The sequence below is a fragment of the Mytilus californianus genome, unplaced genomic scaffold (assembly GCF_021869535.1).
Source record: "Mytilus californianus isolate M0D057914Y unplaced genomic scaffold, xbMytCali1.0.p SCAF_1, whole genome shotgun sequence".
Taxonomy (NCBI): Eukaryota; Metazoa; Mollusca; class Bivalvia; order Mytilida; family Mytilidae; genus Mytilus; species Mytilus californianus.
The window spans coordinates 95,135,084-95,159,370 of NW_026262581.1; the positions used below are offsets into that span (position 1 = coordinate 95,135,084).

Below are 24,287 nucleotides of genomic sequence, written 5' to 3' on the forward strand. Positions count from 1 at the left end.
GGATCATCGATTATATTTGAAGCTTTTTGATAAAATATGGCCCTTTTAGTTGAGTATTTTTCACAATGTAAAAGAAATGTTTTTCATTTTCAATTTGATCAGAATTACATACAGAGCAGTATCTCTCATTTCTGGGAATATTAAGATGTCTCCCTCTTTCAATCATCAGATTATAAGCACTTATACGGATCTTACATATTCAGCTCTGTCACTTCTGTTTTTTAAGATATCAACATAGGGTAGTCTTCGACCCATTATGTAGACACTCTTGAAAAAGTCTATCTTTCTTGATTCAAGTATATGGACGATGTGGCGGTATGGCCGACATATCCTATGGACGACGTGGAAGTATGGCCGTTGCGTCTCAAATGCTAATTTACTTCCTTGTTCAATTTCTGTCGAGCAGATAAAGGTGTTTCTACAATGTATGTATTGAATAGAGACCTATCATTATACATAACGTTCGTGTGCTCTAGTTTTTCCTCATATGTCACATTGCTTTCTTTCTTATGTCTGTTAGGACAGTACAGTACAGATTGTCTGTTTTCGGTTGAGAACCATGTAAATTAGTTATAAAGTCAGAAATCTCAGATTTCCTGAACTGATTTATATTTTTTTTGACAGTGAGAAGTATTTTTTTGTTGTTGATTAAGGTCTGCTAAAGGTTCGGGTCGGTATAATACATTCCGACTTTGAACCACCCTGTTATTCATCGATAAATGATATAGTAAAGTTTGATAAAATATGTATTTTTCCACATGCAGGAAATCTGTTTAGCTCTGCACTTGCACCTAGGTTGGAGGATGGCCTTTTTTCCCTAGAACAATGTCATGCTTACATAAGAAGTGAACCTTTTTCACACCGGGTTTTATTTTCTTTGCTCTATAATAGGTCATGTAGATGTCGATATAGCAAGTTCCATTGTTATATATATATGTACTGGTTTGACCAAAGAATCAAATAAATTACATGCTGCATTTACTGGCATCTCAATGAGAGAGGATATGTTAAAGTTCCTCAGAAGAAATTAAAAAAAAAATGGCCTTGTTGCACCATAGAATTTACTCTTGGTAAAGAGAAACCTGTGCACCTGAAAAATATTTAAAGCATGACAGGGTCTAGATAAACAAATTTTAAATGCATTTTATGTTTCAGAAAATTATAAAATTATCTTGATTTTGAGATTCCCTTTTTTTCCCCATCCAACAGAAGATGCTAAAATAAAAAAAGGTGAATTCAAATTGATACACAGTCCACTCATTTTACGGTTTATTCACGTTTATCCAACATTTGATAATTAGACTAAACAATATTAAGGATTAAGGCGTCCTCTTAAGGACTCAAACCTTAATATTTACCTGTATCAGTTCTTAACTCAAATATTGTAAAAAGGGGTATTTTTTAAAGATATGTATTAAAATATATATCGAATTTCAAAATCTTGGGAAACTATTCAAAAAAATATATGAAAAACCGATTATTGTATAAATATAAAATTTATATTTTATTTTTAAGGCATAGTATGCCCTAGTTTAATAAAATTCAAATGCATTTTATGTTGTAGAAAAAATTTAAAAAAATTAACTGGATTTTGCAATGCACTTTTTTCGTCCCTGCAGAACATGATAAAAGTAACAAACAGTTGCGTTTCATTTGATATGGACTGCTCAGTGACACAGTTTAAATCACCAATTATTGTCAGGTATCTATTGCCCCTCTATAAATACAGTTCACTTCAATTATAACCTATGGGGAAGTTCTCAAACCTCTTTCCCAACTTTGTTTATTTTGGCACCTTCAGTTAAGTTATCAATTCTGTAAAACAACAAATGCATTTGAATTTTATTTGTCTAGGGCATGCTATTTGTGAAAACTTTTTCAGATACACAGGTTTGTCTGTACTCAGAGTAAATTTTGAGGCGAAAACGCAACCATTTTAGCCATAGGGTCAAAATGAACCTTAAAAACGGAACTGAATGACAAAATTGTAAAATAAAATAAATTTACCCTGAATAGAGTAAAACCAGTAATACTAAAATGTTATACGCAATTTATGCTTTAGAAAATTTTAAACTTTTCTTGGTTTTGAGATTCCTTTATAAAAGTATGCAATCAATCAAAATTTCCTCTCAAAGTCGAAACGAAACAAATGGCTTCGGTGTTACGACGTCGTAGAAAATAAACTCATTACAGATACCAGAATTAAAATTTTGTACGCAATGAAGGTGCCACAGCAAAAAAAAAAATAAAATGGCTTTTAAAGACTTCATGTTTATGTGGACTATTAAGATGGTTAATAAATGTGTCTCAAATATTTTCCCTTGTAAACATTTCAATATTAAAAAACCCTTGAAACCAAGTTGTTAAATGCTGTATTATTGTTCATGTTCATGCTGTATTCATGTTCATGTTCATGCTGTACACAATAAAGTTCTCCTTTGTATACAATTTCGAATATATTTTTTTCTACGGAAAGTTCTGTTGATATTGAAGAGTTATATTTGCTTTCCTCAAAATATGTAGTTGTTAACATAATGTGAATACCTCTTGTTATACAATGTTTTCTTTTCTTTATAGAAATAGCAATGCCTCTGGCGAAAGACAATGAATTGAAGATTACGAGCAACTACGAAACCATCATAAATGAACTGGTAATTGTTGATATATTAGATCATATGATTACTAAAGGAATATTTACTATACATGATTCGGAAAAAATAAACGCAAAAAGTACACAAAAAGATAAGAACAGAGAATTTGTAACCATCCTTATTAGAAGTAAACCAGCGGGGTATAAAGAATTCCTCAAGTCTTTACGTAAAGATGAAAAAGCGTATGAATCTATTGCAGACCAGATAGAGAATACAGTTGAAGAAGAAGATGAAGATGACGATGAAACACGTGGTAGGTAAACAAATTGATGCATGTTTATACGTGAACTATTTATTGTTGCAACAAGAAGCTACACGCGTTGTCATGCTAGGCATAAACCCACTTGTAATTCAAAGTTTTGGAGTGCATGAAGTAGGTGTCTGGCATATCTGTTAAGCAATTAAACGTTACAGTCAAACTGTTGACAAAATATTGAGTCATTCTGTCCTGAAAAAGTATGCCGAAAATGTTTGTTTTCATTCAACATGTTACAAATTCAAAGTTTCGTTAAAACAAAAGCAGATGTTTGACAGCCCAGAAAAGTGTTCACACGTTACAACTCATCATTGTCAAGCTGGTTACAATATATGAAGGCATCCTGTTCAGTAGTTCATGAGAAAGTTAAGTGTGGCGAAAATATGTGTTGGACAAACGAACAAACAGACAAGTCTTAAGCATGTTAAGGTGTTTTCAATTTCCGCCACTCTGCGAAGGGGAGTATGCTATTGTAACGTGTTTGGCATGTATATGAACTATCTGTTCGTATCCGTTTTCACAGAATCTGAGATGCTTCAATATCAATCTTTTTATTAACTCAAAACCTAACTACAACTTAGAAGTTTTACTCTAAACTACGAGACTAACATATAAACTTTGAATCTTAACCACAAAGAAACAACAAAAATATACAATTTACAATGTATTCAAAACGTCCAACTATAACTTCAATCAATCCTTAATCCTTTGACTGACTCGGAGATCCCAACTTATTTGTCAAACTTTATCTTTTAGAAACTAAATGAACCGAGACCCAAACTTCCAAACCACAAGTTCCTGAGACACCAGGTCTCTGAAACACCGAAGTCACCAGACAATCACAAGCTACCTCTTTGAGGGACTGCGACCAATTCCCGTGGGAAATTGCAGTTTCGGAACAACCCAGTAGCTTGCAACTATCGTAAAGACTTCTAAACTGCTTGCTTCCAACTACAAGCTTTCAACTTAATCCTAGTGGTTTACTAACTTCCTACTTACACCTCAGCTTCTAAATTCTTCTTAAAGATCTTTTAATTGTTTTATATAAATTCACGATGCTTTCTTTACTCATCAACAGCCAAAATACAAATGACCGAACTCGCAATTTAACTAGTGGTGTTTAACGACCTTGACTGGCTGGTAAGCCCTCGCACGGCCGACTGGGTGCCCGAATGCGTTTGGTGAGCGTTAAAATATTTTCATGCGTGACGATGGAAAGTTGGAAAGGACGGCCGCCATTTTGGTTTTGGTAAGATCTTTTTGGTTTGTTGACTATTATGTTGTTGTTTACTGCCTTCACAACGGCAACTTTCAGGGCCAGGTTTGTCAGCTTGGCAGCCCACTATCCACGATGATGAAGTACTGGTCGATGGGTCTCGGACATAGTAATAACGATGACAGGAAGCTTTATCAGGACCAAAGCCGTAAGACAGTGAAATGGGGGTCCATTTTCCAACACCTTCGATACAGGCCCACGGACGTCAGTCAGCATAATATATCCCCCATAATGGGTGTTACGGACCATATGCTAACGTGGGTATTTACGCGAAACTTCAAGTTTATACAACGTACTGTACAGCATTGGATTGGTTTCTGTCATCGAGAGTAGTGTGTCGTTGGTCCATCTATCAGTATACCAACATCGTAGATAGCGGGTAAAGTGGAGCTGACCCAGCACGTCCTTTCAGCTGTAAGGACTGAGACGTGACTGATGTAAAAGAGGGACGAAAGATACCAGAGGGACAGTCAAACTCATAGATCGAAGACAAACTGAAAACGCCATGGCCAAAAATAAAAAGACAAACAAACAAATAATAGTACAGATGACTATGTAACAGCCACTATGTTCCGTCAGTTACTTTGTTCCGGCGGAACTTTTCAACTAGTTATTTCGTTCCGAAGGAACTTTCTAACTAGTTGTTTTATTCCGAGTGCAGTCGAAAAGTTCCGGAAAAAAAGTAGCTAGTTGAAAAGTCCCGGAACAATGTAGCTAGTTGAATAGTTAACCCTGACCCTAACCCTAACCCTAACCCTTACCTAACCCTAACCCTAACTCTAACCTAACCCTAACAATAACCATAACCATAACCCTAACAAAGAGGAACTTTGTGACTAGTTGATAAGTTCCGTTTGACTTTTGTGGCTAGTATCTTTGTTCACCTTTGAAAAGGTTCAAAGATAATATGTTGCGCTTTTACTTTGCATCAATTCTCCAAATGGAACTTTGTGACTGGTTGATAAGTTCCGTTGGAACTTTTGGGCTAGTTTGTTAGTTCCGGTTTTGACTTATTTGCCAAAGAGGAACTTTGTGGCTAGTTGATAAGTTCCTCCGGAACTTTTCGGATAGTTAGTTCTTTCCGCCCGGAACTTTCCAACGTCGGAACAAAAGAGCATTTACAATTATTGGAGTTGAAGCGGGGACAAATCCTCCGGTTTTACCATATGTAATAATACACATTTAAAAATCAATTTACTTTTAATTTGTTGAATCGCTAAGTTTTTATTTAAGATCGATTTCTGACATATTACACATGGGTTTAAAGTATCTTTATGATATCTTTTACCATTTTGTTTTAAATTGAGTTTAAAATTGTGAATTCCCATAGAGTTTGAGGTAAAAGCCCGAGAATCTCACCTCCTAGAAATTTAAAGTGCCAGGATGTTCGAAAATATGTTTTGTTCAAACGGGTAATTTATGATGGACTACAATTAAACATTGACTTACAAATACTGGCGTATGCATAAACTGCATTTTTGTCACAATATCACCATGATCACCTATCATTGCTTGGGGTCTCAGCAACCTATATGAAAAGAAAATGATAATCAAACTCACCACTAATCTATACTTCTGTATCTATTTGTAAAAGTATGTTTGATGAACCTGTTGACAATAAAACCATAACTTGTGTTTCTATTAGTACAGCCAGAAATAGCCTTTAAGAGTATAGTCAACAAAAGGCAAACACCCTTTAATTAGATAATCACAATTTAAATTATATGAGATTGTGTGTAACAAATTGTTCTATAATAAATATATAATACTATTCCAGTATTTTGAATGTCTTAGAATTGTCCATTTTTAATCCCATATATTTAAATTGTTAATGGAAGAATGTATAATTATGAAAAGTTTCACACTAAATACAGTGAAATCATTTGATCATAATAGACTCTACGGAACATCAACTACAAAGATCAACTGTTGCATTATTAATTACCAAATTTGGGGTATGCCTCTATTTACACTAGATTTTAATTTCCCGTTTCTTGAAGTCATTATTTCTACACGAACTATCTATATAATATTCTAAAATATTATACAGCGTAAATAGAAACCGATTAGAAGTCTTGAAACATATTGTAAATCCTGAACTGCTTAAAAAAATATAAATCTATATTTATGATATCAGATTTATTACCACTATAAATATTTCTCACTGAAAAGCATGTGTTTTTGCCCCCACCTACGACAGTGTGGGCATAATGTTTTCTGGACAGTGAGTCCATCCGTCCTTTTGGCAGTCTGTTATGATATTAAATGTTTGGTTTAAGATAGTTTATCATGTTTTAGTTACATGAACTTGAAACTATATATACCTTTTTTATTTAGAAGTCAACTCAAAAAAATATATTCCAAATTAGGGTTTTCACCCAGATATATGGAAAACTGATCACAGAAATGTGAGAATGTGAGCAGTGCATGGTGTACTATGGACACATATTCTTGTTGGTTTAATTTTTTTGTTCATTGCTCAGTCAGGATTCTACTTCGTCAAAATTATCTCCCCATTACGCCACCTAATTTTTATAATCGTAAAAGTAGAAGCCATTGTAGTTATGACGCGCTGTCAATTTAGCTCTTGAAAACCGATAAATTTATCCGCATAGTATCATTACGATCCTTATATGCCAGTTGTTTTTTAAAAGACAAATGCATCTACAAGCTATTGAGCATCATTTAATGTACTTTTATGCATTTGGTCAACTTGAAACTTTTGTCTGATCGGTTGTCAGGGGGAATTATTAAAAGTTCAAAAATATTTTTAAAAATTCTAATTAAATATTTCGTGGAAGAGCAGACTAAAAATGTTCAGAGGTTGAAGACTAATTACCATAGATAACACATACAAAAAATTAAGTTTTTTTGAAGTTGTGCATTTTTAAGATCCACCAGAAAAGTTTGTCGTCAAATACTTTTAGTAAAAAATTTGTTATTCGAACACGCCTACTCTGTTGTTATGACTCATTAGAAAGGTATTTCACTTGACCTATATACTTCATCTTTTAGTACTGTAAATTTTCAATGTTTGTATCAACCTACAGCCTAAATACATAAAAATAATAAAATCTGAAGCGAGATGATGTATCAAATATTTTTTTTTTCTTTTATACGTTTTCAAGACAGAATAGTCAACTCAAACACGCCTGAACCTAAAAAGGTGTACTCGACTTTCTCTTTTCGATGAAATTATTGCCTATTTTGGGGATTGTTTCCCAAAAAAACTGTCACCGGGGGCAGAGATGCAATTTGATGCTTTAAGAAGATAAATCTATAATCTTTCTTTGGAATTTTTTCGGTGGAATTTATGCGAGAGGGGGGAGGACAAGGCACTGTCAGTTTGTTTTCGAGGTTGACAGGGGAATTTTGAAACGAATATCCTGGTCTTTAAAGAGTAGCAATTAAAAAGTTTTCCCTAAGACAATAGGGTGATGATATAGATTCTGCAACACACAATGAAGAAAATAACTGTGTACAAGAGTGAAAATAATTTTTCGCTCAAAAAAAACACATGCGGTAGAAACTACTGGAAATGAATATTCAGTCCTCAAAAAATCCGTCATGATTGCTTATGAGACAACTATCTACAAAATTGTACTTAACCGTTGAGTATGCTTCGTTTAAATAGTTTAATGTTTTATAAATATTTTCAAATTTGTTACCAAGGATGCAAGTATAGCAATTTCAATAGTAGAAAAGAGATCTTCTAACAACTGATGTTTTGTACAAAACTTTTGTGAAGAAATTATTCAATATTGACATGTTTGGGTGTTCAGATTTGATAGGCTAGATCACAGCACCGACGATACCTTGATTCTGTGTTGGATAGTAGGGTTACATGCTTTTCTTAGAAATGCATGTAGACGATAATGGACTTTATATCTGACCTATGAACAAGTCCATATGTTACCATCAGTTGTAATTTCTAGATAACAAAAGTCAAATATAATTATATTATGATACAATATGTCATTGACATGTATGCTCTTCTTTCAGAGGAATGGATTGGAAACCGAATGCCACCAGGAAAAGAAAACCAATATTTAAAAGATGTTCACCTTTTGTACTTTTGTAAAGCAATAGCTCCAGCACACTTAATAACGTTTGGAACATGTCTAGGATTTGAACAAGGAGATGTTGATGGCATACAATATAAACATCATCGGGCTTCAGATCCTGCATGTCATGACCTGCTGGTTAAATGGAGGAATAAGTATGGACATGGTGCAACTGTAACAAGGCTTATGGATGTTTTTTTCTCTGCACATCAGAATACACCTGAATCTATTTACGAAAACAAAATTTGGGACGCTCTTAAAAAAATTTAATAGGTAAAAATATAAAGAATCAATTAACGATGTAATAATTTAAGTAATACACAAAAAGGATAACGGGAACCACTCAAAATACTGGACTGGATAGTACGACAAACTCGATAAATCATCAACACAAGAATCCTCTGAAAAATACAAATAACATCGAACAACACGTGGTCCCGATAGCTTGTCTTGATGGGGTTTAACATTTTATGCGCACACAAAACTTCCCCATTGCCTTATTACAACGTTCGTGGATTTCGTAGAATAATAACACACACTTCAAAAAACCTGCACAGTGCAGTTACCAACAGGATGACCACTAACATCAACAAGGAAATGATAAAACAAGCAGTTCTTAATTTAGAAAGCAAGGTTAAAAAATGCTTACTACTACAGGAAGCTAGATAAAGTGCTGCAGTTGTTTGTTTGATACCTGTTACTCAAGAAAAAATAGAAACAACACTTGCCATAATATTTATCTGAAATCGACAGTATTTGTAAGAGGCCAGATCATCGAAAAAGAGCTTTAAGCTATGCTGAGACTAGTAAAAGTAAACAAGAGGCAGAAGACGCCAAAGGGACAATCAGAATTATAAGTAGAAGAAAAATTGACAATACCATGGTGAAAAAAAACCGACAAAACAACGAAAAGACTAACAACTGTACACATAATACTATATTATGAAACATAAACCCCACAAAAACTTAGGGATGATCTCAGTTGATCCAGAAGGGTAGGCAGATTATCCTCTACTTGTGCCACTTGCATTCCAATTTGCCATTCCAGCGTTATTGGACTTTAACCGTCAGATTAATGCAATTTTTCATATGTTGCACTGTTGCACAGTAACCTTAAAATGCTTGATTAATTTACTTCAAACTTTTTGTTGTTGTTGGGATTGGTGAAGGTAAGCTCTCATTTCATTTTGAAAATTATCCGATTTTTTATCATCCCAAGTGATGGGACTTATACTTAAGCTAGAATATGCTTGGATCAATTTACTTCAGATTTTACACAATGTTGTTGGGATTGATAAATACAAAAGAATTATAGACTGATTTATCAAAATTTTTTTTTTAAATAATGATGAATTTGACACGGAAGATAGCTTGCAGAAATTCTATACCCGTACAAAACGTATATGCATGTCATCCATCTCACCGTATACTTTGATTTCATAGAGGTGGTAAAATTGCGGATTTGCTGCAGTTTTCTTTGTATGTTTGTTTTATTGGGACATTAGCTACGATTTTGACAAAAATTAAAATATGGTTATTTTTGTTTCCAGTATTAATAAAAACGGAATTTTGAAATAATATTTCGTTATAAGCAGTTAGCTTGGCCCAAAATTGTCAAAATAATCTCAAAAACATCGCGGATGTATTATTGACTTGCAAGTGAATAATTCAACCTCAATTGAATCCGTATTCATGTGACCTTCAATTTAACCCCTTAGCTGAGATGGATTACGCATGTACTTTGCGTGCTCAACTATTTAAAGGAAAAGAATGTCAACATCCTTGACAACATTAATAGTGAAACAAGAGTGAACCGTTCGATCCACAAAACTTCCTTCTTATACAGGTGGAAACGTTGATAAACATATTTTTTTAACCTATAACATGAAATCAAACAGTCCTAGAAAAAAACTGCACGTGTTCGCTATCTATTTATATTTATGGGGTTATATAACCATCGGCAGTCTTCGGAGGCCATCTCGATGGTCATTTAGATGGCATCTAGACTAAAATGGATACGAAATGCTGATACCTATTATCGAGTCCATGCATTGTTAATTGTTTATTCGACTTTTTGTAAATTGGATATACGTTTAAGTATGTAAATAATCAAATTGAGAAATTGGGTCAAATCGTTGAATATGAATTTGACAGCTATTACCCCTTCAAGGAAACACCAAACATACTATTTTCACTTAATTTTATGTTGTTTGTATATTAACTCATATTGATCAGGTATACCAGTACTATTTTTAGAAAACTTAATAAAGAGCAAGTTCTGTCACCTCGGTAACTCAAAACAATAAACAATAAACAAAAAATTTTGAACAACACTCAAGGGATAGGCGAAAGATACCAAAGGGACATTCAAACTCATAAGTCAAAAATAAACTGACAACGCCATGACAAAAAAAGAAAAGACCAAAAGACAAACAACAGTATACAAAACACAATATAGAAAACTAAAGACTGAGCAACACGAACCCCACCAACAACCGGAGGTGATCTCAGGTGCTCCGGAAGGGTAAGCAGATCCAGCTTCACATGTGGCACCCGTTGTTATTACATGTACAACAAGTACTTAGTTAATTTCTATCACAACTTGGGTTTAGTAAGGATCATAATGCCTTAATTTCTGTATTTATAATAATTATATATATTTAACTTTTAGATCATTTTCATTTGAACTGCTATATCATGGCTGAGATAATGTACTGTATTTAATCAAATAAATATATATTTTACAAACTTATATTAAAAAAATGAATAATCAATCTTTCAGTTAAATGATGCAGCCTCTGTCAAAATAAGAACTCATCAAAGATGCCAGACTTATAATTGTATAAGGCAAACGCCCGTTTCGTCTACAAAGACTCATCAGTCACGCTCGAATAAAAAAAGGTTAAAAGGCTGAATAAAGTTCGAAGTTGTAGATATTGAGGCCCAATAGTCACAGCATGGAGACTCAGATACATAGAGTATTTTACCAAAAGCTGCATATTTTTTTTTACAGAAACTTGAGTCGGAAACAGAATGTCAAAAGGGAAAGTAAAAGTGACAACAGAAGATCTACATCTGGTGTACTGAAATAGAATATAATGGAATAGTGTTTTATTGCTAATCACACCACCCAAAGCTCAGCTGATTAATTACATTCATTTGATGATTATATAATGATTATAATGATTTGATTACAATGAAATAAAACAATGAATTGATTCAGCAAAACATGGTTGCTATTCTTCTAGATTTGTTTTATCAATAGAGAAGTAGAAAATAAAATAACAAAACAAGGTCACCAAATCAGCAGGTCGGAATTTTCATGTAGAATGAAAGGAAATTTACAGATAATAAAGCTGTTGTTTCTCTGACGATGGAAAAATATTGTTCAGTATATCTGGACATTCATGAATCTATCCATAATAAAACAATAATTAGGATATTCTGGATATAGTTTAATCTGGTTTTTCTCAGAGTTCCATAAAGTATGATTATGATACTAGAATTAATACTTATATTTGTCTTCCAGTTCTCTTTGTAATTGTCTTGTAACAATAAGAATGAAATTTCATTTTTAAAAGTCGTATGTATGTAAATAAAATAGTAGAAGTGTAGCAACAAAAGCACCTTTGTTCAAAATATTTCACTTCAAGAGTGTGCAAATCAAATCAAATCAAATCATTTTATTGGTGTAAAATCCAAAAATTGGGTTGTTACCAAGACAAACATGACAATATTTACAAACATACAATATATAAATTTAAGCAACATTCATATTATATAAGTATCTCGTTTATTTAGATATTTTGGAGGAGGTGATACTTTTGCAAATTTGAAAGTAAAAGTACAATATTCTTAATGCTATTGTTATAAAATATAACATAACAAATATATATGAAAAATATAAAATAATCACAAATTGTAGCTATTGAGGCCCAATTAGTTTTTCTTGTCAGCTAGGCTATTTCTTAGTACATATAAATCATTAACCCCCTTAACAATAATTTTAGTTATGTCATACTCATTAAATGTAAACATAAATTTAACATTTTAAAGCAAAATGATATACATCTTCAACCCCATTTTTACAGAAGGGACATAATCTTCCAAAGGTAATTTACGGTGTCTACCCTGTTCACTATTTAGATTACTATTACTTAATTTGATTTTAATAAAATTAGATATCATTGAGCGGTCTAAATCTATTAATAAAAAAATTTCTAATTTGTAATTGTAATCATTTTTTAATTTTCTACATGTTCTTAGTTTGTTTCCATTAGGTTTATTTTGGTCATTAAAAAGACTATTTTTCCAGAAATCTGTATATATTTCAGCTAATTTGTTCCCTACAGCATTAATCAGGCATTTTTTTAGAATTTCCCATACTTGATTGAACCTTATTTTTGAAAGAACATTTTTCAATTTGGCTGCAAAACCATTAGGTAAATTTAAACTACATTTACAGGCATTTTGCTAGGTTTAGGCCAGTTGCTACAAGACTTTAATTCATTTCCTTACTTCGCCAAGATAACTTCTGGGTCTTTAAATAAAATGTTATAGTGCTGTCGTCGGGTTAAAGCAGGAGTTTGCAGTCGGCATTAATACTTAAGACATTAAGACATGTTAACGTAAGATAGAAAAAGCAAAGGGTCAAATAGTTGGATAAGACAACAATCAGTTGAATAAGAGCAAAGAAAACCAGATTGAAATTGGTACAATAAATTATGAGGGATCATATGAGTCTCTGGTTATTAACAGATTTTTGAAGAATATTAGAGACGATACATAGGATGCTCACTGGTCTATAATTTTCTATTTCCGGTCTACTTCTCTTTGTAAATAAAGGTTTCACTCTGGCGAGTTTCAGTTCCTCTGGTTCTATCCTTGTCGTAATTAATAGATAAACAAGGTAAGATATTGGATTTGCCGTAGTGTTTGCTCCGTCTTTGACGAATCTTGCAGGAAATTAATCTATCCCCGTGTCCTTGATAGAATTTAGATTTTAAAGTTCTTCAAATATAAAGTCTTGTTTTAAAAAATTGAAAACAACACGTTTAATAATTTCACGCGTCCGAAGCGCTTTTCTGGATTTACCTTCATCAGGAACGCTCGAAGCCAAACATTTGAAATCCGAGGGATGTATAAGTACCGAAACAGTTGAAGAGCTATATGACAAAAATACCTAAAACAAATAGCCAAATCCATCTAAGGCCAACTTTGCCTGAGGGAGTTGAAACCTTAGTTTCTTTATGATTTCAAAATTCATAAACGGGCAATTTTAGAAAAGTTTGTTATAAATCATGTCAGTACCGAAGTACTGACTACTGAGCTGATGATACCCTCGGGGACTGATAGTCCACCAGCAGAGGTATCGACCCAGTGATGTAAAAAATTGAAAACAACACGTTTAATAATTTCATGTTTAACTATGTTAATTCGAATTGAACATTATTGTTGGTAACTTTACTGTAGAACTGTTTAAACAGTATGTAATTTTAAACATCAAATATGTTTGGTCCTGGTGGTAATTTGTCGACAAGAGAAGAAGCAATATTTGCGAAGAAGGTTTTAAAATGATTTGCAGTTTCTTTTTAAGTTATGGAATGTTTGTCCAGCTACATTCAAAACGATACCTGCCTCATTTCGCTTTTTTGCACTATTTTATAGGGATCTCAATTGTTGCCAGAATTTTTTTGTGGATTTGTATGTTCTTCGATCTTGCCTGCAACATAGTTTACCTTATCTTTTTTAATATCTATCTGCATGGACTTTGTTTCTGATGTTACTCACAAAGTTGTGCGTAATGGTGTTAATTGTGTGTTCTTTTGTAAGTTTGCAAAGGGTCTCTATTTCTCATGTTATTTAGGTTAACAGATGTCATCCACGGTTCCGATTGGTGTCTTTTTTATCTCTCTAAACGGAGCAATGTCATCAAGGGTTAAATGAAAGAGTAATCGAAATTTCTCCCATGATACTTCTGTAAATGTCTATATAAATACAAAGGTTGACCAATCTATGGCATTAATTTTATCATTGAAGATCTCTTTTTTGTAATTTTTAGTTGATATTATTCTAATAATGTTTGGCTTCTCAACTTTTTTCTTTTTGTGACTTTCTCGTACAGAATGCTATAAAATGGTCACTTACGCCCGTTGAGAAAACTCGGACTGACTTATTCTATCTAAATAGAAAAAAAAGGATATGGGGTATCAATCCAAGACATAAAATCAGTATGTGCACAGCAAAAAACACAAAAAGCAATGGAACAGCGCTTTTATTGCAGATAATATTTGATTATTACATATAGTATTGTCTATGATGGTACTTGGTATTGGTCTTACTCAAGTATATTATTTAATCAGCTGTTCTAAGTTGAACAGATCTAGAATATTTGTGTAAGACTTCCATATAGTAGATGTGTAGACTCATCAAGTTGGGCGTAAATAACATCTGAGTAAGGTTCTATTGGTTTATTATAGTAATCTCAAATAAACACCCTGTAACATACAAAACACACAATAAGACACAATACATACGTTCAAAGAACGATAACTCTAATTATAATCTCCATATTAATAAAATAAAATATAAATTATCCAAGTAGTTAACTTCAGTTCGAAATATACCATATTTAATAAAGTATGTTTTACTACAAATCATAAGCATCTATACCAAAGTCTATTTCCGGTAACTGTTCAATATGCAATTCTACAGATATCAATAACACCTTGTGTCAACGATCATTATCTAAAGTAATCAATTCTGATACACTATTCTATTCGGAGATATTCGTAAACTAAACAATAACACATTACAAACACAGACAAGACACACATTAATTAAAACACATAAGTACAAATAGTCAACACGTGAATAAATAAACATGTAAACACAGAACACAGCTTACCGTGTATATAATACAAGGGCTGAGCAGTGCTCCTCTATAAAGTTACTGTATACTCTTATACTTCACATACTGGAATCTGAATATAAAGAAATATGACTTCATAAGTCTTAATGTCAAAACTAGTAAATAATATAGTTAAACTCAATGCAAGACAATATTCTATGCTGAAATCTAATAACAGCCAAATATGAAAAATAATATAATAACTGTAATATTCTTTCTGTCTTGCAAATACCAACTTAAAGTAAAAATATGAACTCTTTCATACTCATGGAAATCAAAGTGGACTTTCATACACATTTTCATAACACATTCATATCTTTTATACCAAGATAAAAATACAGAAATACATGCATCAAATACTAATGTAAAGAATATAACTGACCTGAATATAAAGAATGGTTTCCAGAATAAGAAGAATAAATATCTATAAATCACAATAAAGTGTCAGTGTTCTATATCTCTGTGTAGAATTTGAAAAGAGTGCCTCAATATCAAAGGAGTTCACAGAGTAACCAATCAGAATAAAGAAATAGAATACCCAGGATGTAAATACCCAAGTGAATAGAAAATCAAAGTACTGTCATACTGTATACTCTGTCAGAGTCAGTCATATTCTATATAAATCCTTATATTTCTCGCCAAGACCGGCCATTTTTCCAATTTAATTATAACGTGATGACTCAGATATATGTTACGGTGTACGCAATTGTCTTATACTAAATATAATCAAGTAAAGTATCGCTGACTATTTATCGATGTATCTATAGTTGATATTAGATGACACGCAAATATCTGAAAATTCAATATGGGGCTTGGGCAATATCTATTTTATTCTATATTAAAATACTCAAAATACTAGTATCAAAATATTCTCAAACTAATGTCAATGTATACGTATATCTACAGTACCATCATAAATAGTAACTCAAGTAATCTTATCTATCAAAACGAATAAACTAGTCTAAGTCGAATGTAAAATGTCAAACTCAGTATGATAAGTCTCAAGCACGTAATATGACACTAGTCTCAAATCACTAAAATGACAACTAAGTACAAGGATGGGTCAATAGTATGCCAACTAGCAAAGTCTAGATGTGTGAAATAACACTATAAAATAGTAAAGTCAAATACCAAAGTGTGTAACGGGCACAAGCAGGTATAAGTATATGAAGTAGTAGATAAGGGTTCAAACACTCACAGTAACATTCTCGGACACAAACGCAGATTCAAATCATAAAAAAATGTATACCCTAACTACACTAATCGCAAATAATAATGTGTAGCATAACTAAAATCAATGTCAAATGCTATGATATACCCACTAATATCTAATATTTACAAAGTACACAAGTACACATGTACCCAATACCAAGTATCTATAAAGGTCAAGGTTATGATCTCAGAGCAAGAGGTGCAGTGATTGAAAAAGGAGATAAGGTTTTAGTTAGGAAAGTTGCATTCGACGGAAAACATAAAATTGCTGATAAGTGGGAGGATGAACCGTATATAATTTTATCGCAACCGAATTTAGAAATACCTGTTTTCAATGTTAAAAAGGAAAATGGAGAAGGAAGATTAAGAACACTCCATAGAAATCTACTTCTACCTATTGGCCATATTTCAGACAAAACCGTTAAAACTCCACCGAAACCCAAACCTAGATTAAAACCGATGAAATCACCACCGAAACCGAAATCTGTTATAGTTACAGACACTTCAGACTTAGCTAGTGAATCTTCATCAGAGGATGAATATTATTTTGTACCTGTTATGACAACAGATAGTGCTCCAACAAGTACTGAGGATACTGTTGCATTACAGGAAGTGGAAATTGAACAGAATACAACAGAATCAGTTGGGGACGCCCAATCTGATATTCAGGAAATCAGAGATGATTCTGAATTAGGAAGCGCTTCTGGAATTGATGAATCTAGTCATGAATTATTGAACGCAGATGAAACCGTTCAATCTGATAATGATAGTGATACATTAGATGATTTGGTTTTTACTCCGATACCTCCACCTAGAAGGTCGCGTCGTGCTAGGAGAGAACCAAAGTGGCTAAGGTCTGGAGATTTTGTTGTAAAAAGTGCAGTGATTTGTGATTGGAAAGCAAAAGCAGAATTTATGGCTTCTGCAATTAAGGATGGAACTCTATCTGGATTAGAAAAAGAAGCTGGGAAAGCTTTAATAGACATTATTTTGAAATCATCTTAGAAATTCAGTGAGATTATTCCATTCAGTGATTGAGATCTGTGTTTTATCTTTTATATGTTTGATAGTTAATTTCATGAATTGTTAGTAAGAAGTACTGAGAGTCAGAACTTCACATGTGTATTATATATTGTATTTTGTTAAAACTTGACTGCAATGACGGGGACGTCATTTCCCAATGCAGGGGAGTTTGTAGTACAGCTTGATTTTATCATTTATGTTAATAAATAGTATTTGTATATATTTGTTCATGCATTGACTTGTTGACTGACTCTGACAGAGTATACAGTATGACAGTACTTTGATTTTCTATTCACTTGGGTATTTACATCCTGGGTATTCTATTTCTTTATTCTGATTGGTTACTCTGTGAACTCCTTTGATATTGAGGCACTCTTTTCAAATTCTACACAGAGATATAGAACACTGACACTTTATTGTGATTTATAGATATTTATTGGTCAGGTATGTCGAAAGATATTGACAATTGGATTGAGAACTGCGATCGGTGTATAAAAAGGAAAAAACAACCATCAAGAGCACCACTGGTAAGTATTACAACTTCACAACCTTTGGAATTGGTATGCATAGATTTTTTAACTTTGGAACAATCAAGAGGAGGACATCAGCATATGTTAGTAGTGACAGATCATTTCACTAGGTACGCTCAAGCCTATCCAACAAGGAATCAGACCGCTAAAACTACAGCAGAAGTTTTATTTCACCAGTTTATTGTCCATTACGGAATACCGAAACGCATACATTCAGATCAAGGAGCAAATTTTGAAGGGAATTTAATACAGGAACTTTGTAAACTTTTGGGAACTAAAAAATCTAGAACTACACCGTATCACGCAATGGGAAATGGAATGACAGAAAGATTTAACCGTACTTTACTCTCAATGTTAGGAACTTTGGAACCGAATCAAAAACTTAATTGGAAATTACATGTAGGATCACTTGTTCATGCGTATAACTGTACAAAACACGAATCAACCAATCAATCACCATACTTTTTAATGTTTGGAAGAGAACCGCAATTACCTATAGATTTAGCTTTTGGATTAGTTACAGAAAAACAACGCAAACCGCAAACAAAATATGTTCAGGAGTTAAGAGAAAGATTAGTTAAGGCGTATGAATTATAGCAGCTGCACACTCAAGGAAAGCTCAGGCGAAACAAAAGGAAGGTTATGATCTCAGAGCAAGAGGTGCAGTGATTGAAAAAGGAGATAAGGTTTAAGTTAGGAAAGTTGCATTCGACGGAAAACATAAAATTGCTGATAAGTGGGAGGATGAACCGTATATAATTTTATCGCAACCGAATTTAGAAATACCTGTTTTCAATGTTAAAAAGGAAAATGGAGAAGGAAGATTAAGAACACTCCATAGAAATCTACTTACGTTGGGCGCCATTTGTAGACTCATCAAGTTGGGCGTAAATAACATCTGAGTAAGGTTCTATTGGTTTATTATAGTAATCTCAAATAAACACCCTGTAACATATAAAACACACAATAAGACACAATACATACGTTCAAAGAACGATAACTCTAATTATAATCTCCATATTTACTATATATATATATAAAAATATTAATTTTCGCGAACCATTTAGGTCACGGAAATTCCATTTTTTGCCATCAGTAAGGAGAGTTGTGCAAATAATGTGAATACACAGAACCCCGATCCAATTCATCTTTTGCTAAAAATATTTATCATTTTCTGTTTTATATCTCCTAACATCATTCCATTTTACTCTAATTTCGATTAAAATATGCCAAAACCTGCAGTAAAAATAGATGTATGCCCCAAATAAACATTCCCCGATTGGTTGAACTACTATGGCGTCAATGTAAGCCTCGATGTAAAGCAACGCAAGCCTCGATGTAAAGCACACGCTTCCCAAGAGTAAGGAGAGTTGTACAAATAATGTGAATTCACAGACCCCCGATCCAATTTATCTTTTGCTAAAAGTGTCATCATTTTCTGTTTTGTATTTACCAACAACATTCCATTTTTCTATAATCCCGATTTAAACATGTCAAAACCTGCTGTAAAAATAGATGTATGCCCTAGGTAAACATTCCCCGATTGGTTGAAAAGCTGTAGCCTCGATGTAAAGCAACGCAAGCACACGCAAAAATTTCCGTTGATATGTTGAACTTCGACCCCGGGCCTATTCACAAGGAGACTTTCTTGCGCTCAAATGTAATTCTAAGTAAAGTATACTGGGAAAGTAAAATTATATTCTTTTACAGAAATATTTACACATTTTATCATTAATGTATTTTCATGCTTCTGCATATTTATGCTGAGCTTGAGTAAAATATAATTATATACAAATTTTGTTAAGAGTAAGAATATATTTCGCGCCAAAACAAGAAAATAATCTGTGTCACCAAATAAGTTTATCAGCATCTTTCTGAAATTTTCCAACAGAAAATAGCGTTAATTATAGAGAAATTTTGGTGAGTATTACTTATTAATGTTAAGGTTCTCCAGAGGCGGTTCTCTACACCTTCTTGGCGGTCAATTTAATCCCATTTATCAATTATCCCCGATGGCGATGACACCCAGTCAATTTGTGTCATGAGTGAAAATCTTATCTAAATATCTATTTGATGAAATAACTTCTTCATTAACTGTACATGCAATATTTTTGAAGTTTTCGATAACCGTGCACATTCCCATTGCATGTCCGCAAGATAAATGGGTTATGCATTTGTGAATTGTGCAAGTACAGTAATATTGTGTAATACGAAAAATGGCGGAGGATAAAAATTTGTGACGGTCAGTGCGTGATCACGTGACATTATTATTTGTAAACAAACAGGCTCCCCATGTAACACGTGTCGGAACTATCCATACAAGGTGCAATCAATCTTATATTTCACTATTTGATGATATTTCTGTGTCTGTTTGTAGGTTTTGAAGATCAGATGTCATAGTGTAGTTTCATACGAATCATAGACAAAAAAAGTACCATGATTGTTCCTGTTCAGTAGTTGTGATTTTTTTTATAGAATTAGAAGGTAAGTCTACATTAGTCTTTATTTAAATTAAGTCTGAAAAAATGACTCAACGCTCTGTGTAATTTTTCCCCAATTTTTGAAACATGCATAATTTAAAGAGCATTTGCTTCCCTTGAACCCTCCCCCCTACAAATTGCCTAAAACTCATACTCACAGGCCGAGATTACTCTGATGTCCAACATCTGTTTTTGCGATTCCTGCATTTTATAACTTTTATTTTCAAATTGAACACACTCGGCCATTCAGCTTATTTGCATCATAAATGAACGAGGTGTTAGATTATGTTTTCGTATTGAATAAGGGTCATTTTCATAAATCAACTCTCAAAATGCATTGAAAATTACTTTTTCTGTTGGTCATGTCCAGGGAAAAAACTTAACGGTCGCCCATGGCGACCAGAAATTGACCTGGGCGATCTTTTTATTCAGTTGTGGTAGCGCAGGTGGCGAATTGAAAACAAAGTACCCGACAGACGGAAATCCGCTGTTTATTGTGGCTCCAAGTGCCGGCTACTTCACTGACAAAAATATAAGTTCAAAAAGAAAAAAAATCTTTTTAAAATGTATACAGGCAAGTGTCGAGAGTCGTATTGTCGCAAAGTCGCGGTTGCGATAAACAAGGATGTAAAATCAGAGTTTACCTTTGACTAAATATAGTTCACGTTAATTCAGGTCACTGATTGGTCGTCTATTTAAAGTCCGGAAAGTATTGAATGTTTGCAAGGATAACATTAGAGAGACGTTCCGATGGTCATTTACAATATGAAGCGATCAAATACCCTGTTCGGTTTTGGCTTCAAGAAAGCGAAGAAATTCAGAGAAGATGACAATAGCATGTTATGAAATAATATCAGTCAAATAAAAGAACGTATAATATATAATGTTGTTAAGAATCTGGAAAACAGTACCTTTTGTAGTTCCCTTTTCAAAGCCCACGTGGTGTCCAGAGAATGAAGGTCAAAAACGAAAGAAGAATATTGTCGACCACAAATAAATAACATTAGTTCAAAATGATTTTAGTTTCCTACTTACTGAACAGTTTACAAAAAAGAGAAAATTAGAGGAGATATCAATTTTATGACAATGCTTTTGAAATACGTGTACAAGTCTTTTGAGAAAAAATGGGTGTCATTTGTTTACAAATGTATGTAGTTACGCAAAATAAATCGATCAAGATATTTAATAAATTAGATTATTAAAGAAATAAAATTAAATATTTCATTGATCATCTACATGTATTTAAGGACAGAGAATTCTTTAGTTGTCTTAAAAAGATATTAAAAAAAAAAACTGGTACACAGGGTATGAAGATTCCCATTTTGTAAATGATTTTTTTTTTATTAAATTTGATTGAAGTCAACAACAAAAATAAGACAAAATTTACATTTTCCCAAGCATCTAAATCACCTCCAGGTATGCTCAGAATGCAGGGTTTTGAGTCTAAAATTTCAAAATTTTCTTGGGGCGGGGGGGGGGGGGGGGGGGGGGGCATGCCCCCAAACCCCCCCTAGCAAGTTCAGTCCGCACGCAGGCTTCACCAGTGATACTCATAGTGAAATAAATTGGGCTACTAACTTTTTGTCAGGGCTAACTGATTTCCAAGTCTAGTAACCCAGCTGGCTACTGGCCTTACAAAGTTAAGTTTCACCCCTGATGTCACAATCTTTTTAAGTTAAAGTAAAAATACCAGTATTGATGTGTCAATGTGAAAACTGTCCAAATGTGAGAAAATAGCGGGTGGCAGGTCGATTAAACTTATTTAAATGAAGAGAAAAATGAACTGAGGCTTGATTTATATAGATTGTTTTCCTATTGAATAAGGGTCAATTGCATAAATCAGTTCCCATAATGTTGGTCATGTGACATTCTTATAAAGTAAAAGTTAAAATGAGGGTGGTAATGGGGGTACCTTCATGACGAATAAAGGTAAAAAATCTTGCCAAATGACGTTAACGGTAACTTTTGGTGCATGACGATAAAATGAAGACTTTCTTCAAGACGATAAAAAACTGACAGATTTTGACAAATCACGTTAATTTTTTGCCAAAAATAACGGTAACGATTATTATTTGAGACCTCTGATGAATCATGATAAGGATATGTTGACGAATCACGGTAAAATGTTAACATATTTGACGCTAACGGTAGCCGAAAATGACCGTTAGACGCCTGACGGTAAAGGGCATTCATACCCTCTAAAATGTCAGTATTGATGGCAGAGGCGGATTTAGGGGGGGGGCCAGGGGGCCCCCCTGGCCCCCCCCCCTTTTGTGTGATAAATTTGGTTGATTATATAGGGAATCACTGAAGCATGACTGGAGCAGGCCCCTTCTTAGGCAGTCAGTGGGCCCCCTCTTATGAAAATTTCTGGATCCGCCACTGGATGGGTCAATGTGAAAACTGTCCAAATATGAGAAGATAACGGGTGGCAGGTTGATCAAACTTACTTAAATGAAGAGAAAAATGAATGAATTGAGGCTTGATTTATATGGATCCAGTCGACTCCAGAAGCAACGAAGCAGCACATCCACTTTGGACGGGCAAATATCATCTATCTGATATGGGACCAGCTGAAGTCTCACTGCCCTAGCTGGTGTCGCAAAACAGTCGTTGGATGTTAGAGTAATCTCCGACTAAAAAACTCAATTCCAATGACAAAAATGCCCTAATCTTAAATTAAAAGCATTGGAAAAGTAAACTGTAAATTATAATTTTGACAATGACCACAATTTGTTTTAGTTCAATGTACATGTAATAATATGCGGGATAATACATTAACTTAATACTGCTTCAGGGTTATACAGGTTTGTCAATGTAAAAATAAAATAATTTGTCTGCTAACTTAGGGAGCTACCATTTGATTTTTAGGGGGGGGGGGGGGGGGGGGGTCTAGGATGAAATGTGAAAAAAAGGCAGGATGACAATTTATAATAAAATAAAATATAAATTATCCAAGTAGTTAACTTCAGTTCGAAATAAACCATATTAATAAAGTATGTTTTACTACAAGTCATAAGCATCTATACCAAAGTCTATTTCCGGTAACTGTTCAATATGCAATTCTACAGATATCAATAACACCTTGTGTCAACGATCATTATCTAAAGTAATCAATTCTGATACACTATTCTATTCGGAGATATTCGTAAACTAAACAATAACACATTACAAACACAGACAAGACACACATTAATTAAAACACATAAGTACAAATAGTCAACACGTGAATAAATAAACATGTAAACACAGAACACAGCTTACCGTGTATATAATACAAGGGCTGAGCAGTGCTCCTCTATAAAGTTACTGTATACTCTTATACTTCACATACTGGAATCTGAATATAAAGAAATATGACTTCATAAGTCTTAATGTCAAAACTAGTAAATAATATAGTTAAACTCAATGCAAGACAATATTCTATGCTGAAATCTAATAACAGCCAAATATGAAAAATAATATAATAACTGTAATATTCTTTCTGTCTTGCAAATACCAACTTAAAGCAAAAATATGAACTCTTTCATACTCATGGAAATCAAAGTGGACTTTCATACACATTTTCATAACACATTCATATCTTTTATACCAAGATAAAAATACAGAAATACATGCATCAAATACTAATGTAAAGAATATAACTGACCTGAATATAAAGAATGGTTTCCAGAATAAGAAGAATAAATATCTATAAATCACAATAAAGTGTCAGTGTTCTATATCTCTGTGTAGAATTAGAAAAGAGTGCCTCAATATCAAAGGAGTTCACAGAGTAACCAATCAGAATAAAGAAATAGAATACCCAGGATGTAAATACCCAAGTGAATAGAAAATCAAAGTACTATCATACTGTATACTCTGTCAGAGTCAGTCAACAAGTCA

The 24,287-nt window shown here is 33.3% G+C and overlaps 2 protein-coding genes and 1 long non-coding RNA gene across 4 annotated transcripts in view; 2 read left to right on the forward strand and 1 right to left on the reverse strand.

Annotated features, from left to right (window-relative positions):
* LOC127710800 (uncharacterized) lies at nt 1-8,519 on the forward strand. The gene is made up of 3 exons (XM_052216758.1): nt 1-425; nt 2,578-2,904; nt 8,186-8,519. Exons 2-3 carry the CDS (start codon nt 2,586-2,588, stop codon nt 8,515-8,517), a joined length of 651 nt encoding a protein of 216 aa, XP_052072718.1. The 5' UTR covers nt 1-425; nt 2,578-2,585; the 3' UTR covers nt 8,518-8,519.
* LOC127710717 (uncharacterized) overlaps nt 1-24,287 on the forward strand; it is a 132,056-nt gene that overhangs the window by 83,488 nt on the left and 24,281 nt on the right. The window lies entirely within an intron of this gene.
* LOC127710919 (uncharacterized) lies at nt 3,843-24,122 on the reverse strand. 2 transcript variants are annotated; one of them, XR_007986396.1, is made up of 4 exons: nt 23,667-24,122; nt 18,776-18,867; nt 15,155-15,230; nt 3,843-5,711 (listed from the first exon to the last, which is right to left on the reverse strand). It is a non-coding gene; the product is annotated as an uncharacterized LOC127710919 (long non-coding RNA). The 2 variants fall into 2 exon arrangements; XR_007986395.1 differs by lacking the exon at nt 3,843-5,711 and adding an exon at nt 14,703-14,744.